The sequence below is a fragment of the Amyelois transitella genome, chromosome 2 (assembly GCF_032362555.1).
Source record: "Amyelois transitella isolate CPQ chromosome 2, ilAmyTran1.1, whole genome shotgun sequence".
Lineage (NCBI taxonomy): Eukaryota > Metazoa > Arthropoda > Insecta > Lepidoptera > Pyralidae > Amyelois > Amyelois transitella.
The window spans coordinates 4265408-4284508 of NC_083505.1; the positions used below are offsets into that span (position 1 = coordinate 4265408).

A 19101-nucleotide genomic window follows, 5' to 3' on the forward strand; every position below is an offset into this window, starting at 1 on the left:
TGTTAATAAATTACGACACGAGTTGGGAAATCTCAAGTTTTTAACTAGAATATAGGTACTTATGTACATACATACCTACATTAAAACACGACGCCTTTTTTCCGGAAAGGCAGAGACTACACGGTCCCTTAATCCACATTCATGTCTCTTTTCAAAAGCAAGCTAGTCGGTGTCAGTGTCTAGACCTGACTTTTTGCCAGATCTTTTTTCCCGATTGGATCAAGGTGCCTTCCAACTCAAATGTTTATTTACACTCACACACGTACTTATTTGTAGAAGAAGACACGACCTTATCGCTGAATCGGGAGATTTGAAATTTGGCGTGAAAGCTCCTTATGTGGTCTATGGATGAACTAAAAAAGGATTTCCCAATGTTGGCTTTCACAGCGGTCATAGAGAGAATGCATACTTAAATGTTGATGTTGACTGGAGAGAAAAAAAGACATAATAGTTTAAATTACGTTTATTTAAAACGGTATTCATTTAACATTGTATAATTTTTGTAGTATACATTATAATGCAGCGAGAATAATAGAGTAATCACAATATTCATGACCCGTCGATAAGGTACCTAAACTCGAAAGTACCTGTTAAATATCTTATGACACACAGGCAAATCAAAATTTAGTTGTTAGTTTATATAGCTACATAAAAAAATATTTTTAACAGACGTTATGTGTAAAACATTGTAAAAAAATATATCTTTTTAAAAATGTAAGAAACGTTGACACTTGATAGAATCGCATGAAAGCCATTTCGATACCTTTGTGTTTCATTTTATCTTCATAAAACATGATGTTGTTTGTTAGATTGTGTAGAAGTGGTAAATTTTAATTTATTTACAATATTTGCCTATTCATTCATTAACTAATTGCTTTTAAGATCTATATTTTTGCGTATCCCGCTGATGTACTGTACACTACATATAAAATTATAACTATCTAACACAAGTTACATTGTTAAGCTACATAATTAGAATAATAATTTTGGATACAATGTGACATTGTTTAAGTAAGTACATTTTATTAAGAAAATAATAGTGTGATGGTGAGATTCGCCTAGCAATTAAACACAGGCTATAGGTATAGGTACTCTATGTACATAAAGTACTATGCTTACGAAATCAGGTACTTACAAATATTTTTTCGTAATATAAGAAACTTTTTTGCTTTTACATCAATTCCATAAATACAATATTAAACTTTATTATTTATTTAAGGATTTAATTTAGGTCTTGACGGTTCCGTGTAAATAAAATAAATATAATTCACCTACATATGTAATATATCTAACTTTTGTACGATACACTAAACAAAATATTACAAATGTGTCTAGCTTCCTTATCAAATCAATAAAGCTAATTTAGTAATATAGGTTCCTAGATATAAAATAATATAAATCAAAATACTAATTGAGGCAGGCCTGCTGCATTATTGATTATGACATTTTACCAAAAATACACATTTTTTAAATTTGCCTTTTTATCATCTTTTGTAATTTTATTGTAATATAACATAAATTAATTTAAGTACCATACAATACTGAAGAAAAATATTCGGGATTTTACTAAAATGCTATTACTAATGCAATTGCAACCAAAACAAATGCCTACATCTAAAGTTATAAGCATCAATTAGTGAAGTGTCGTGATCATATGAACATATACTCGTAGTAAATAGGTATAGCTACCAATTGATTAGATTGATATCTTATAATATATACTGTTATACACAGTAAGTATAAAATACACAACGGTAGAGACAAGTACAAAATCATAATTTCGTGAGTCTTAAATTATACTTAGTACATTTATTACAAAATGGATTAAAATTTCAAAAAAAATGTTGTAAATAATCGTCGACAAAACTTGGTCAAAACGTGAATATAATGTCACCTTTATGGCGTAAATAGGTAATTATTGTCTTATTTTGTACCATATTTGACATTTTACCTCAGTTGCGTCCCGTTGGTGAGACCACGCATTATATAATTTAAATATCTATCAACTTCATACATACGGTCTTATCAAACCATTCATATTTTGAAAAAAAGATATATATTATTACTTGGTCCCATCCCTTGTTTAGTTTCATTATTACAATTATCCTAAAAATGCCTAACATATCTACTACAACACACACTCTACCATCATCTTATAAAGGTTGTGATATTGGTCCATTTCCTATAATTTCTCTGCAATCAATGTGCACTTTTTACAATTTCTTGAATAGATTCTTACCCTCATCAACTGCGTTCCTGATCGTGCATTTCAATCTGAAACAAAATTAATTTATTACATGAATAAGATTTGAACAAGTTGTAATTAAAGAGGCAGGAGAGGTCTGCAAGAATCGTAGCAAGTGGAAACCAATAGTGTGTGCATATCCCTAATAGTAACAGGTGTGATGTTATCTTTTTCTCGGGTCAAATTATACAGATTTAGTCGTCAAGTATGTATGTATGAAAAACTTGTAATGATTTGACAGATTGATGATGATAGACCAAAAAAATGTGTAGCAGTTCAAAACGGTGGTCCATGAAGACGTCCGATGCCGTCTCCCAAACTATTAACAATTCATAAGATCGCAATAAATGGAGGAGCTTGCTGAAACATATCCTAGTCGCGATGCTCTCAATTTTTTTTTCTTCTAGTTTTAAGTGATATTTAATTTTTACCGTCCTCTAAACCTATGACCACGATTCATGAGCCAAATAATATCATAAATTACTAACCCTGTTACATTTATTCAAGATGTTTTCCCGTTGAGAAATATCATCGGTAAGCATTAATTAATGTATTCTTTTTTGTTAAAATCAATCAATCGTGGTAAACATAAAGGCAAATATCAATCGTACATACATCAATACGTGCACTTTGCTTCCCAATTCTGTAAGGAGCAACACATGTCGAAGCAATAAAAATTTTCTTTCTTTATCAAAATCACATAACATAATCTTTAAATTAACAAGTTAAATATTAGCAAAATCACCCCTCGTAAATTTTATAAGTGATGTGAAAAATTTCAGTTTGTCTTATAAAATAACCTCGTGGACTTTTCTACCTACTATTCTTCCTACTAAGAAATATGTTATATTTAGTAATTGTGAAGCGACAGTACCTACTTGTATCTACACAGGGCATAACAAGGTTATCTGATGTCTCTTCGGTTAAATCACAAATGTTAATATAGGTACTGTTCGTTATGCAAATATGTTTGAAGGCAATATATAAATTATTATTTTTTTACTATAAGTTATGAAATGGAAAACTGATTGTTTTTAAGTTTCACGATTCGAATTAATATATACAAAATAAATGATTAACTAACTAACTTCGGCCAAAGATATGTTAATTTACAAAAACCTCCAATAAAAATGACTAAGCATGACATCAAATTAAAAAAAAAAACTTTTTTATTTTCTTCACCAACCCATAAATAATATTACCTTATCTACCTTCGGTACTAGTAGCGGCGACGAAGGGGGTGCTTGGCTATTGGACGAGGCTGCCACAGCCCTCCTCACGGAGCCCGCATTCTCGTGAGCCTTCGTCGGCAGCCACCTCCATATCACGGGCGTGAACAGCTCTGCGTCCAATTTGGACGGGTCATTCTTGTCGAAGAAATACCCGACTAGCGCTCCGACGACCAGAGTTGATGTCAAGCCGAGGGGCGCGATCCAGTGGTACGACACTCGGAACAGGGGGAATACCGTGGTAGGGTCCTGAAAGGTAAATGAGTATAATTATATGTTTTTTATAAAAATGCAACTGTAATTTATTTATTTATTTAGAACACCAAACAGATTACAAATAATAAAAAAAAATGTGTACACAAATAGAAGTAGTAAATCCAGTTTATAATCCTAAAACAGGCGTGCAAGAATATTTATACTGTAATTACTTCAATATTCGGCTCCATGTCTGTTATTCAAATAACGCCAAAGAAGTTACTGAGATAATCAAAATATGATAAAACAGTGTTTACACACTAAAACTGACGATTAAATTAAAGATTGCATTTTATTCCCAATATATTAAAAACTTACGAATGGAATAGTAGAGTTGGTCGAAATGTGGCACGAGGTGACAGGCAGGGGCGGGTGCGAGAGGCCGGCGGCGGCCGCGGCCTGCGAGCCCAGCGACGCGGTGCCGGCCGCCAGCGCGCCCGCCACGCCGCCCGCCACCGCGCCGCGCGGGCCCACCCACCAGCACACCATGCCCAGGGTGAAGATCCCGCAGGTGGCGCTAGCGGCGATCGCCGACAGTGCTGTTGCTACGCCTGGTTGTAAAGGAGTTCATGGAAGTATAGTCGCAATGGGTTGGTTTAATCGGGTCTGAGGATAGAACGTAGAAAAAGTAGGTGTAGTTGATGTAGTAAGAAAAACATGGAGGCATAGTTTCATCTGAGGATGTGAGGATAAAGGATAGGAAAGAATATCTATAACATAGGTAACACAAATTATCATGGTGAAAAATACTTGACTCACTTATAGTTCTGATTTTTAAGAACAGGTTATGTTTCTCTGAAGGCGACTGTACGAAGTGAGAAAAAGCTAACAAAACATTGTTCCAAAATAGATCAACAAACTAATAAACAACGTTGAAAGTGAAGGTGAATGTCAGGAAAACATTTCAGAAGAGCCGAATAGAAATTTGTAATCTGATTACTCAATCTGACTGAATGACGTTGATAGATAAATTACCTACCTAGCAAATATTTTGGATTCCACAATGTTAATATTTGTACCTAATGACCTTTACAAATGATGTAATGTTAAAACTTTATGCAACCGGGAAAATGCTGCTGTAAATACAGTCCAATGGATTGTGTAACCATGCTCCAAAGAAGATTGACGATGGCGGACGCCGTGCGCTGGTGAGCGGGACATTCACTTACGTAGTCCTATAATTTATTTTCAGTTAACGGAACAAAACTTTAAAAGGATAGTGGGAGACATATCAACTACACTTACCAAGAACCCCTCCCAGCTTGGCAATAACGATGAGCATTAGAACGGACACGATTGCCAACGTTGCTGTAACGGTTCTCGCCAGGATGCCTTCAAATAGTGGCTTCAGGTGGATCTGCAACCAGCCGTGCATGATATCCTCCACCACCACCAAGGCACACGCATTCAGGACTGCAGATAAGGAGCTGGAACCAAAATTGTTTATTTATTTATTTAATTAAACTTTACGCACGTAATATGTACAACAGGTGGACTTAATGCCACAAGGCATTCTCTGCCAGTCGAACCTTACGACCAAACTGTTTATGGAAAACTAACAGGGTAAAAGGTAAGTAGTTCACTCTAGTTTTCTTAGGATTTTGACGATTGATATCGGTATGGTATTGATAACTAACATGGGATTCTTCTTGTAGGCGATGGACTCGCAATCTATCACGATTTGATCTCGATCGATCGATCTCAATCACATAATAAAACCTACAGCTGAACGTGGCCTTTCGGTCTTTTCAAGACTTTTGGTTCTGTCTACCCCGCAAGGGATAAAGACGTGGTAATATGTATGTATGTATGATTTCGGTAGTGAGTAGTGCGCGTGGCAAGTGGGGATAGATACCTAATATCTGAATTCCCCTCCGGGAAAGAGGCACGACTTTATTCTAGTTTATATACCTTAGTACATTTTTACAATTAAAACAATGAATGTAGCGACAAAGCATAATAATCTTTTGTTGATTTGGCTACATTTGTAGAATCACGTGAAAGTAAAGGTTACATATAAATACGCACTGTTAATGTTATCATTTTCATCTAAAAATAACACAGCACGTTTACAACTGAAGTAAAAATATTTCCTAAATATCATTTTACTACAAAAAGTACGTTAAATCTTAAATATAGTCGACATTGCTGTAATCAGTCATTTATATTAACCTCTGTTCAGAAAGAAAACGCGTTACAGGAAAATTTAACATAGTGATAGAATTATATTCAATGTAGGTACTTTTATTTGTGTACGCAGTGACAATCCATTTTTATCATCGAGATGTTTCTTTTATCACACGGAGTTTACGGGGGCCCGTCATAAATTATCTTAGATCCGGGATTCATACATGAGATGATGATAAGCCTATCGATGACTTATCTGAGTATTCGAGTACAGTACGTCTGCCAGTACGTGAATGACGAGATACGCACGATAACTTTTATCTGTCTGAATTTTACCCGAGAGTCCCGTAAAGATAATTTTTTGGGCAATGTACAAAATAATTTAATACATACATATTTATAATAACGTCTATATCCCTTGCGGGGTAGACAGAGCCATCAGGCTTTAAAAGACTGATAGGCCTCGTTCATCTGTTTTGCTTAATGAATGATAGAATTGAGATTCAAATAGTGACAGGTCCATCGCCTAAAAGATTCTTCTTTTAGTTTATAAGCCTATCACATGGTCACCTTTTACGACATCTATGAGAACGAGATGGAGTGGTCCTACTCTTATTTTTTTTTTGGTGCCAGGAACTACACGGATAATTAATATATTTTGTTAAATTTCTAACTAAATTAGTGTATTAAATGTGACTCGTAATTGGTTACCGGCATATCTTCTGTAGACAGGTAGACAGTCGGCGTCAGCAAATCAACATCCCCAAACTAAAAAAATAAAGGCAAGTCTTAGAATTATAAACTTACCTTAGTCCAGCACCGAAGACACCAGCTAAGAACACGCCCGGTAGTCCAGGGAGTTTTTTGACCCTGGACACATAGGTGACGAAGGCTGGCAGCAGGCGGTCGTCCACGGCCGGGGCCGCCGCCGGGTCGCAACCCCCTTGCACCCAGGTGGCAAAGGCGGCTAACCCACTCCACGCACAAAGGGTTATAGCCAGTATTGCCCCAGCAGAGAAGATTGATAAAGCACTGCAATAAATTAGAATTGTTTAATATTTACTAATATATTAAAGAGGTAAATAACTATTTTTGTTTGTAAGGTTTTGTCTTTGTAAACATATTAAATATTGAATTTATATGTGGGAAGAAAAAGTTTAAATTAAGTAGATACTCCTTACGTTAGGAAATAATATTTTTTATCGGATGAAGGTTAGTCTCGTTTAATCAGCATTCACTTGAGATATATGTACTTGTACATACTGTTTTACTTGTTATCGAAATATGTAAATAATAAATAAATATCTACGGGACAAATTACACAGATTGAGTTAGCCTCGAAGTAAATTCGAAAGATGTGTTACGATTTACTTAGGTACTAACCCAACGACACTATATGTATTTTATAAAACATACTACTAATACTACTATTTCAATTTATTATTTTAAATCAACAAAACATTTACTGCTACTGTTGACGGTGATGATGGATTAATCAAAGTTCAATTAAGACAGGTTTCCTAACATTTGGAGAAAAATCCTAAGTCAGCCTTCGTAAGGTTCTTGGACCAAAACTAACTTTATGACTTACTAAATAGCTTTCCTCTTAGTAGGCAGCGAGATGTACCGCTGCACCATAGTCTGGTTGACGGAGTTGAAGCACGTCCAGTACAAGAAGCCTCCAAACAGCGCGCCCCAGCCAGTCTGGCGCTCGTACGGACTGAGATCCCAGCTGCAGAACATGGACATCATTTGTATGTTTTGTTTTCCTTCTTTGCTACGTTATAAGTTAGCTAATTACATAAAGCGACTCCCGTGTAAACATTTGAATTTCCGGCAACTAGAGATGTAACGAAATCCAGAAGGAAAATGATAAGGTATCTCTGTCATGAGACTAAAAATAGAATGATGACTCCCGTCAATAAACTCCGTGACCATGAAAACATTGAAAACCTATGCTGGCTAAAATCATAAATAAGTTGAGAGTGCTTGATGTCTTAATTGTCGCTTTCGATAGTCACGAGAACGATATGGAGTGATCATATTCTTAAAAGTCGCCAACCAAACTACTCTTCAACAACCTCTTAATAAAAGCATATCAGAAACAAAATAACACTGCACATACTTGGACAAGTCGAATCGTCCATTCTCCTTGGCGATGTTGACGACGGTACCAACCCCACCCACAGCCAGAGTGCCCGCCACAGCCACCAGAATTACTCCAAGGTACATGATGCCAGTCTGCACGGAGTCAGTCCACACCACTGCTCGGAGTCCTCCCTTTATAATATTATAATCGAATGAAAAAAAACATTGTTTTTAATTAAAATTAAAAACATATTTTATTACATTTAGCTGAACTAACAAGACGTATTTCTGATTGTAATAGAGCAATACCCATAAACTTATTAAAAATTTTGCTTTTTTAAAGCGAATATTTGAAAGACCCATTACTGTGCCTTGGGGAGCACCATTATTTAAATCATTTTATTTATGCAGAGAGACTGTTCAAAAATTTTGTTAAGGCGTATGACTCATCAAATCGGGGATTTCCATCAGAACAGAAGAGGTTGAGAGATAATATAAGACATTGCCCTTCAATATATGATCGAAGCATAAGCCTTATCATATTTCGTAAATAGCCTTACATTAGGTAACAAATATTTCAGCATCGTACAATACAAGCAGTTATGTCGCATTTACACTTTGTAGAATTTTCTAGGGTAAAGAAAATATACGAGTACCTTATATTTTGCTATTAATGGAAATATATTTATTTAGTTTGACCCCACCTAAAGTTTTCTGTAACCCAACGGTTGATTGGTAGATAATGCTTATAGCATTCACCCCACCTATTGTGCTATACCTTTGTTTTTTGTACAAAAAAGTTTAAATAAATAACGCAAGTTATAAATGAAATTACATTCTCTAAGAAAAACAATCTTAGTACGTACAGTTCATTGTACAAGTATGAATAATAAAAAATATAACTTATAATTTACTCACCAAAGCAGTGTAAAGGCCGCATATAACAACCATAACGCATCCAATAACATAAACATTGTAGCCAGTTACTGAAACAAAACATCAAACAATACAATTCATTCATTGTACAACGCTTCATATTCACTTGTAACACAGACAAGCTATTTTTCACGCTTTTCATAAGGTTAATAATCTTGTACGTTTCTTTTTCTGCGCTGAATGTAAAAGTCAGTCAACAGAAACTAATAAAAATCCTAAATTTAATAAAACACTAAAATGTGGGGCTTCTTCCTCCTGGCTTTAGTATCAGTTGCATCCTAAAGCCAGGAAGAAGAGAATAGCCTGGGGTATTATGCCCTTGACCATGGATCCTGTATTGGGTGAGTCAGGAAACCTTTGCTGGGGAACCTTACCCGTATTAGATCAATCATGGTTACACATCCAGTTGCCTGAATGTGCAGGTTTCCTCACGATGTTTTCCCTCACAATAAGAGCATTGGTTAGTATTCACACTTATGTACATAATTTCAAAAATATTCATTCGTAAATGGCCGAGGTGGGATTCGAACCTGTGCCTTTTTGCGCCACCAGGATCCTTACCGATTCGACGACCAACGCTCACTAAAAGTGGTGTGACTAGCTGTTGGAAATTACAAACGTAAGAACAGTGGATTTGCCTACAAAAAGCAAGTTATGAAAAAACTTATCTAAGAACTATCAAAATAATAACATAAACATTATTGTGAAAATTTCTATGAGAACTAGGTGATCACTTACATTGGTTGAACGCCAAAGCCGGGACATAAATGACCATCGGTAAGAACAAAACCTGAAACAATAATTTGTAATTTCACTGTACTCGTCAAAGTGCATAATTCCATTTAACAAAATTCAAACTTTCTTAATTAATCAGTTACAGCAGTTGCTGAAACAACAGAACTAAAAAAAAATACTTCATGAAAGATAACCTAAGTATAAGGTACTAAAATATAAATAATAATGGTAGCCGTCATATGTTTTAGTGCATCTGGGGAAACTAAACCTGATATTTTTCCGTCTTTCCTTGCATTACCCGTAATATCAGTAACGAAATTAGTTAATTTACGTATATAATACGTACTAGTAACACCTGGCTTCCTACCCATATGGAAAACGGGGGAAAAATATCCATGTAAAGTACGAAAACATCTATCTGGTAAGTGCTTGTTTTATAAATCTTAAATCTTGTTGTATAATTAAAAGAAATTATGTCATACAGCATTCGTTAAACAATTTATATTAAAAAAGACACAAATTTTTTCATCTGTTTTAAACATTTGCAGGAATGTATAAACCAATTACACTTTATATAATCGATAAGTTATTTTTGATAAAACAATAGCGGTGTAACTGTAACTAATGTTACACTATCGTGAGATAAGGGCGAAACCTCACGTATGGAAATTTAATCCTCAATTTAATTTAAGATGTAGTAGTAGATTAAAAAAAGAAAAATAATTTAAACAAATTTTACTTGTCCAGATATCGTAAAATACTAAAAAGATATTTTAAATAGCAAGAGTTAGAACTTATTGTTTATTTATTGATTTTATGCATCTGCGAATTTTACATTCCAATTCACTGCGGGATAATACCTACCTCTGCTCTAACAATGTGCATTAGACCACGCACGAGATAAGAATACATTTTATGTCGCAATAGTGTGTTCAGCCTTAAGAGTCAATTAACGCTTAACATTATTCAAAGACGGCGTAGTCAAAGTCCATACTGGCGACTACTGAAATCTCAGATTAAACTAAATATATCTCTTTTTTTCTTAATTATTTCTTTGTTCTCATCAACGTGCCAGTGCCTTCATGAATTAATCCCCTACAAAATAAATACATTCATAAATCATCACACATATAGATGTAATATAAATCTGTTAGTTTGGTTATGAACAGTAAATGAATCAAAAATTATTTGCACACACGCGATAAAAAATCGTATTAGGTATATTGCGTGGCTTAGATAAGGATCACGCAAATTAATTTACATCTCATGGCAAGTACGTTCAGTCTAAGGAGTCAATTAAAGAGGTGGTCAAAGTCCGTGTTGATGACCACTAGACCTTGGCCACTAATCAAATAAAAAATATCGTCATATAGCGCGTTCTTTATATTGATACTTACCTAGATCATGAACCATGATATACCTATTAGAAACATAATCGTGTGAATTGTATCGGTCATTTATTGAATTGACTAGTTCATTTGATTCATTTTCCCTATCAAAACGATGGCCAGGTGTAGAACAAGGCTAAAATGAATAAATGTTATACATTATTTGAATAACGTTACTGAACATATCAGATTTAAAACTTAAGAATGCATGTAAAGCAATCAACTTCACTCAAATCTTCACGTAGAGACAGCCTAGTATGTAAGACATTAAAAGCAACCATATAAAACAAGAAGAACTCTATACATTTTTTTACCGCATGTTTCTATATTTTTCGCAAAAATGAAACCTGCGTCACAACACTCCTCAAATCATTAAGTGAGTGATGTCGCATCAGCTAAATTACTAATCCAATAAAGCATCGCATTTTCCGCTTACAGACGTAAACAATGATTGTCATTGATAAATTCGCTCAGGTTTCCCTATCTAATGGGTCAAGAGGTATGACAACAGTCGTTCAATGTGACTCATAGATAATTGCCAAAGGCGATCCTCGAGACTCTTAGGGACAAACAGTATTAAACTGAAAATAAATGATTGCCATGCGGAAAGTTGTATATAAGATACGTACGCCATACTTATTTCAATGGAAGCAGTGCAACAGAAATTAGATAAAGTAACAAAATATGTCCAACAACACAGCTCCAAGACTTGTTAGTCGCGCTATTTTGCTCTGTTTAGCGACTTTAACTAAGAATAAAAGAGATGCAAGATTTATTATTTTATTGGCACCAGTGGCCACCACAAACAAGCAAACATATAAAATTAAAGATTCATACTATGTTGTAAAACTTTCTAATTCGCATAACCTCTGATCTATAGACAACCGGAGCCAACAATTTGGTATGACATGCTATCAAATTTATCATCCTCCTGGCGTTAGTTCCGGTTTCATCTTTCCTGCAGAGGAGTCCAGGGCTTTCCTGTATTTTATTTGCTTGTATGTATGTGCTTATCTCCGAAAGATGTGGACGGATTTTGTTGCTGTTTGAAATGTTGGGAAGAGGGTTTTCTGATGAAGATTTATATAATTGATAATGCTACCCGAAGGAAGCCGGGGCAGGTCGCTAGTCATCGGATAAAACGTACAGTTTGCATATAAACCCAACTCAACTATTATTCGTGTAGCTTCTCTCTTCTAAGAATAAGTTTCAGGTACATATTTCGCATTAAAATTTCAAGGTGAACGCAACAGAGGAAGAAACAACAAAACGAAATAGGAACTAATTGAGTATTAAATCGAAAACTAAAGAACACTAATTGATTTATTTTTCACGTGGGATTTCTATGAAATCGATAAATAAGCCTTTTGATAAAGTAAATTAAGCATTAATGTAGAACTAATAAATATTTTGCAGAAATTATAAAATATTGTTGTAGGCAACCTTTTTGCTAGACGCCTACAATGGTAAAGATCTGCATTTCCATAGCCATAATTTTCTTTTTGTAAAATAAAAAATAAGTTTCTATAGGAAAACAAATAACGTTCAACAACGTTCAATCCAAAAAACTTTGGAAATTATACACAATTTGGGTATTTAACAAAAATTATGTAAGACATTAACAATAGCGAAAATGAACTATCCAATCCTAACTCCGCATCCGTAAAACTATAAAATAAGATAGCTCGTGGTTTTCCGTCAACCATCAATCAATAGTTACATACACGTGATGTACATGTACTCATGTAACATTCAACTATAGCGGACAATTGATGTTGACGGCACTCAGTTACAAGCCAAAGTCCACGGCTCGCCGGCGAACGACCTGCATTAATCAGAATTGCTGATTCCATCAAGATATTTAGGTGAATATACGTAACTGTTACGTCAAACAGCAATTAACAATCAAAGACAGCGGCCAATGGAAATAATGGAAGGAGAAGGCCAAGATGAACATACCTTGACCAAATCTGGGATGCCCTGGAAAGGTCAGGTCGAGCTTGCATGAAAATATTGAGGAAACAAAAGAGTTATTGGTGGGATGGCGGCAAGTAGAACGATGTTGCTAGCTTACCCTAACGCGAAAGAGGCGTGATGTGTGCATTAACTGTGATGTCACACAGTAATTTGGAATCAAAGTTAGCGGCAAAATTTGGTATGAAAGAAAACAAATCTTTTTTTACACCGGAAATTTATCTGTCGTGTGGAAAATTAAGATACGTTTTATGATGACGATAAACTTATTTGGTAGTTTTGATTAATGTTTCCGCGTTCACTGGTTACTTTTTGTCATATTTTCAGTGCCTGCAATAATATGATTTGTTGTCATTTTGTAAGCGTTTTTTAAACAAAACTTTGTCAATCATCCAACCTCTAATACCAAATCGTGGGTGAACTTTACTTTGTTTTATTAAAGATATAATATAAAATAAAATTACCTATCTAACCATTTTTCAAAAAAATTTAAGTATTGTGCAAATAAAAATATATACTATTTCCTCTATTTATGAATAAAATTAAGTTTTTTTTAAATTAAGACTTTATTATTTATAATCATATTTTTAGTTACCACATAAGGTAAAGCTGTTTTAATATCTCAATAGAATTTAAAACAAATTGCTAATATTTAAGGAAGATATTTACATATATTTGTTTTTTTTTTATACAACGCAACGTATTCTGTGCATAGTTCAAGGCACATTTAAAGGGACAAGTATAATCAGCGTACAGCCCATAAAGATAATATTATTATGATAATAAAAATAAATTAAGTAATAGTTTAAAAACGTGTTGTGTAAAACAAAATAAAAACTCACCTCATCTAACAAGAAGAGAATTGATGCCACCGCTCTCACATTTCGATTGAATCGTAGCTCCAGATACTGTAAAAAGATATTTAATTAATAATACTATTCTAAAGTATAATTATTAACTAAAATATAACTTTTCTAAGGATAAATCAATGTCTTTTCTTTCACATTAGTATACAAAAAACGTTCTGATGAAGATACGAGTAGCAAGTAATATAGTCGGAGGAATTTGCAAAAGTTACTTGCAAATAGTTTTCTTCTGGCTTGTCCCTCAAATCTTCATTTATGCGACCTTCATCTGGCAGCATCATCATATCACCTTTACGCCTAATGATGATCATAAACACATACTTTTATACGATTATTGCAAATCGTATCCTTGTAATTTAATAAATTAAATAGTAATGACTGAATTACACCAGATGAACCCCATGACATAATAAGTATAGAATGAATGAGCTCAGTGTGGCAAATCGATTAATTTTAGAAGAATGGTTCTTCCATTACGTAAAATTTTATGAACACTCTGTGCTTGAAAGGTTGTATTTTCTTTTTTATTTTTCTGAATTTAAGTTCCTGGCAAAGACAAACTTATCTGTTCTTTCATTTCCAATCGTTTTAATGTGAATCTTGTTTAGACTTTGAACTATCGTGAAAGCATCCTTTCAGAATCTATTTATTATTTTATCTCGATATATTATGTAAACTGCCATTCTGCACCCACTGACCGTGAGTCGATGAATCTTATATGGCAGAGAGAACAAGGAAACAACTTGTAAGTTTAATTACTTGGTTATGGTCATTAGTTGAATGATTACTAAGACCATATTTATTATATCTTTACTCTACCTATACAAGAATTGCAAAAAAAATCCTTATGTCTGGATCTAACTGATGTGCCCGACACCAATTGGAAAATTCGGAGAATTTACAATAGCGAAGCGCCAGGCGACATTGCATGAACCATAGAATACAAAAACTAATAAAAAAACCATATAAATGTCAATCAAAGAATTCAGTCGAAGGCAAAACATCCTATCACCTACATACTTTAATATTTCTTCAAGTGTACAAAAACCCAAAGGTTTTTTGCCTAAGTGTGTTAGTCCTATTTCTTCATTCTACGTTGACAAAGCCGGCATTATTAATAAAACACAATGATAAATTTAATATAGAATCTCGTAATCGTACCTCATACGATGATGACAGTTTAAGGAGACAAAACACTGGTAGATACACCACGGCTACCACTGCACAGCTCAGCGCTACTGCGAATACCACCATCCAGTACTGGGTGCCGTAATTGTAGATCTCCGCTGGTGTGCCCAGGATTGTCACGCCGGAGACGTAACTGTTGACAAAATTAAACCATTAAATAAGCAAAGCTGGCTTTAGAGCTTCATCGATATAACTTTTTCTATTTATTTGTAGCTTCTCTTATCTCATTCATTAGTCTCTCACTCACTTTCAGTGTTGTACCCTCCGCCGCTATGCTTCGGCTTCCTGGGACCGTTCTCCAACTTTTTTCTTTTAACTTTATAATCTTCAAAGTCTTCAATTTCATGTTCCCTAGAGTTAATCAGACGGCCTAACCTAAGGATTTCGACTAGCCTTTGTCCAAAAATTAACAATACCACTTAGTTTAGTCGCAAAACAAAGAACTGCGCTTGACGAATAGAAGCACACGTGATCGTGTTTTAGGACAAATGGCGACAGCATAGTCTGCTAAAATTTATATTGCATTGTCCCACCTGAACATTTTTAAACAGCTGAACGTGGCCTATCAGACTTTTTTAGACTGTTGGCTACATCTACCCCGCAAGGGATATAGACGTGATTATATGAATGAATGAGCCTTCAATGCTAAATAATTAGGACAATAACATATTATCTACAAGTTGTGTACTGTATTTACACAAAGTCTGCAACTGATAAAGCAGATTCGTAACCATGAGACACTTAACAATGCTAATCGTTTAGATGACTGATATTCTCATTTATCTCAATCCATTAAAACGTTTTGCGAGTTTATTTTGATACAAGTAAGCTTGCAGTGATAAATAACGAAATAGAAGATAAATGTATACTTACACTAACTTAAATTAATGTACTATGATTCTAGTTTGACGTTGATTTTGGTATAAATTATTTCCTATCTTACAAATTAGAACGAGCTAAGAAACAAAAATAATTACCTTGCTATTAATGATAAAGCTACAGGAAACGTCGTCATCGTTTTCCCACCAAGGAGGTAGTCCTTAATATCTACTACTCTCTTCTTGGAGGAGCTGGTATAACTGTACCAGAGGCCGCCTGCGCATGATGATATGCACAGCACGAAAAAAACGATAAAATCTGTCTCCTGGAAACCACCCTCCTTCATTGTGAACGACATCTTGCCGGATTAGGAACTGTAACAAAAGATGAACATAGTTTTATAGATAATTTTATTTTATTAACTCTATTTTGAAAGTTTCATTTCCATATTAATGATGAACCAGATCAACTTTCACAAACTAATTACGCTAATGCTCCACACCTTCACACTACGGTGGAGCGCGGCCCGAATTTACATGTCTTTTCAAGTGTGAGAGACAATATAGCTGAAGCGGAATGCAAAAAAAGGGATTCGACTGGAAGCAATCTTCGGGATTTTCACGGTTACCTATAAGTATGTAGCAATTGTAATGAAAACATCCGCTAATTGTTTGTACAATAAAGAAGTAGAAGTAGGACGTATTGTATGTTTCTGAATCAGGTTTAGCCCACACAACTCCATGCATTTTTTATTTAAATTTAGATCGATGTCTCAGTACCTTTCCAGTACAAAAACCAGAGTTGACGTCATGTCCACTCAAAATAAATCGAATGCTTAATCTGCACTGGCCGTATTACGTCCTCTATTTGCTCATCCGAGCATTATTATTACAGATGACTTGGAATCTTTTCATTGACCCCGTTAATTCAGACGCTTATTTTGAAAACATTCTTCGTATCAAAGTCATCTTGCACATAGGAAAGGTATATTTATTATTCACAAGTCGCGTACGTTACCGAACCGAACCCGTTCGGAACTACAGTAAAATTAAGAAGTATGAAATCTTAGATTTTTAAATTAAATTTATGACGTAGAGATCGACGATCAAGTCGTAGTAAGTTCTAATTTAATTTTATCCATATTCGGTTCCTCAAGTTATAAAAACATGCGCTTCATCTAAAAACTGGACAGATTCCAATCACAACTATGTTGCACAGCCATATTTTTAGCATGTCGAATGATATTAATCAGTAGCTGGCATTCATTTTTCGATTCAGATTGAAATAGTTTTTCATTCAAAAATTACGAACTGAAATTTTACCAGATAAGATGTTAGGTAAATTGGTTTGACTTTCTAAACGTGTACATAGGTATCTCTCTATTTTTCTATCTACTTGGTACTTAGTTGTTACGATTTACTGATAGCCATTTTTAATTAAAATAATAAATGTTTGTCTCTCTCAAGTAACTAACTAGGTACCTATTATACCATATCTTTCTTTTTGGTCATCATTTAGAATTTTCATTCAAATTAATTATTAGATATATTGTGTTCTATCAAACAGGTTCAAATTTCTAGGAATCCGTTTTTATTACCGAAACATAAGTCTTCTTACAACTCTGAAGATTACTGTTCACAAGTGGTGGTAATAATTTGATATTAAAACTTTTTAGAAAATTTCGCCCTCTGAACTTATGAGACGTATATTACAGCTGTATAATCATTCATATATAATTTTTATTTTTTGGCTGTCTTTAATGTAACTTTTTTAACTTGCTGTACAAATTTGCCATCGCTACAAATTTTATGAAAATTCCCATAAAATTCCTATTTTTTTTATCTTAGCAATATTTTCAAGGTCCGAACTATCTATAAGTACAGTTATAAACTATACGGCGGGCGCCTATTTGAAAATAACTTAGCAGTTCTTTCTGCATAATGAATTCGCATGGCGATTGAAGGTCTAATATTTTTAATAGATACATTTAAAAAGAGGGGCTTTTCCATGTTAACAGCCAGTTACATTTTTGATGTACCTACATACATTTTTATAGGACTTATTAGGTTGGATCTCTTTCGTAGCATTCATTAGCGTTCTGAGGTTTCCTTTGCCATATGCATCCAGTTAAAGAAGTATTACGATACCCCCAGCGAAGTCGGAATAGACTGTTCGCGAGTTGATCCACAGTCACCACTTGATTCTACATTATGCTGCGCCTTAAATTTTTAGTATACCTACATACATACATATATTACTAGAATCGAGATCGGTTTGTAAGAAGAAACATTGCTCTTTGGTTTATTAAAATTATGTCAAGGCCAATACAAATCCAGTTATCCAATTAACGAATAGTTACAAGTTTTAACTACATGTAGTGCAGGGCCAGAGACACTTGCCAGAAACAGCAAAATTCTTACGTTATCCAAAACGGCGATTGTCAACGTTACGTATTAATCTGACCAAAATAGACTGTATTTCAACTAGATAAGGTCGCCGGTTTCAACATCGCTACTTTCTCAGATACCTTTGGTCGCAAAATGTTAGAGGTAATGGTAGAAACAAATGAACTCTTATAATTAATTATTTTATTGTTTACCTTTTTCACGTTTGTTGCCAATTAACTTAAAGCGGAAGGTGTCGACGAATTGCACACATACTATGGTGCGCTGCCAATCATACAAGGGCACATACAAGTTGTACAAGCAACGTCATCGGCTCGCCGCTACTCTACCAAATACTTTCACCGAGGAAACTGTTGAATTTGCTATAGCCAAACATGGAAACACAAACTCTAAAAAGGACACAAACAACTCAAAACTCCCGCGAAACTTGTACACATGTCAATGTCATCACAAAGATCCTGGTATTATTAGGAAAACAGTTCATATTATCCCAGAAAATATCACTCGCGATTTTATAATGCCATGGAATATTTTAATGCATATTACGCGACGATCAACGACTAGTAACCTACAAATGAGGCAATCTTATTAAAATCATGTAACAATTTTTTTTGAACACATAATCAAAGTGACGTGCACTTTGGCAGCTATCAGCCGCGAATAAACTTCAACGCACAGACAGCAAAAACGCACATGGCATGTTCTAAAATAAATAAACCTCTCACTGTAGATATCAGATAATAGCGACATCTACCGACATTATTAGGAACAAAAAATTTATATGGTTGTTTTACCGACTTTGGAATTGAAAATTTTCAATAACTTGTAGAAATTTCTGCTTTAAAT

At 34.5% G+C, this 19101-nt stretch overlaps 1 protein-coding gene across 2 annotated transcripts; it reads right to left on the bottom strand.

The window, feature by feature from the left end:
- Window positions 1-466: 466 nt before the first annotated feature.
- On the bottom strand, window positions 467-18940 carry LOC106143198 (sodium-dependent multivitamin transporter). 2 transcript variants are annotated; one of them, XM_013345222.2, is made up of 13 exons: window positions 18450-18940; window positions 16009-16224; window positions 15005-15164; window positions 13820-13885; window positions 9619-9670; window positions 8863-8930; window positions 7982-8136; window positions 7448-7588; window positions 6664-6888; window positions 4975-5156; window positions 4048-4280; window positions 3457-3723; window positions 467-2274 (listed from the first exon to the last, which is right to left on the bottom strand). In XM_013345222.2, the coding sequence occupies exons 2-13, from the start codon at window positions 16206-16208 to the stop codon at window positions 2245-2247; spliced, it is 1779 nt and encodes a 592-aa protein (XP_013200676.1). In that variant the 5' UTR covers window positions 16209-16224; window positions 18450-18940; the 3' UTR covers window positions 467-2244. The 2 variants fall into 2 exon arrangements, with proteins under 2 accessions (XP_013200676.1, XP_013200675.1); XM_013345221.2 differs by having other exon boundaries at window positions 3448-3723.
- Window positions 18941-19101: the final 161 nt, after the last annotated feature.

Coding starts and splice junctions, on each gene's coding strand:
- LOC106143198 (XM_013345221.2), bottom strand. CDS start 16,208: ATGTCGTTCACAATGAAGGAGGGTGGTTTCCAGGAGACAGATTTTATC. Junction 15,165..16,008: donor GCTTTATCATTAATAGCAAG/GTAATTATTTTT, acceptor TTTTGTCAACAG/TTACGTCTCCGGCGTGACAA. Junction 8,137..8,862: donor GCGGCCTTTACACTGCTTTG/GTGAGTAAATTA, acceptor AATATTATAAAG/GGAGGACTCCGAGCAGTGGT.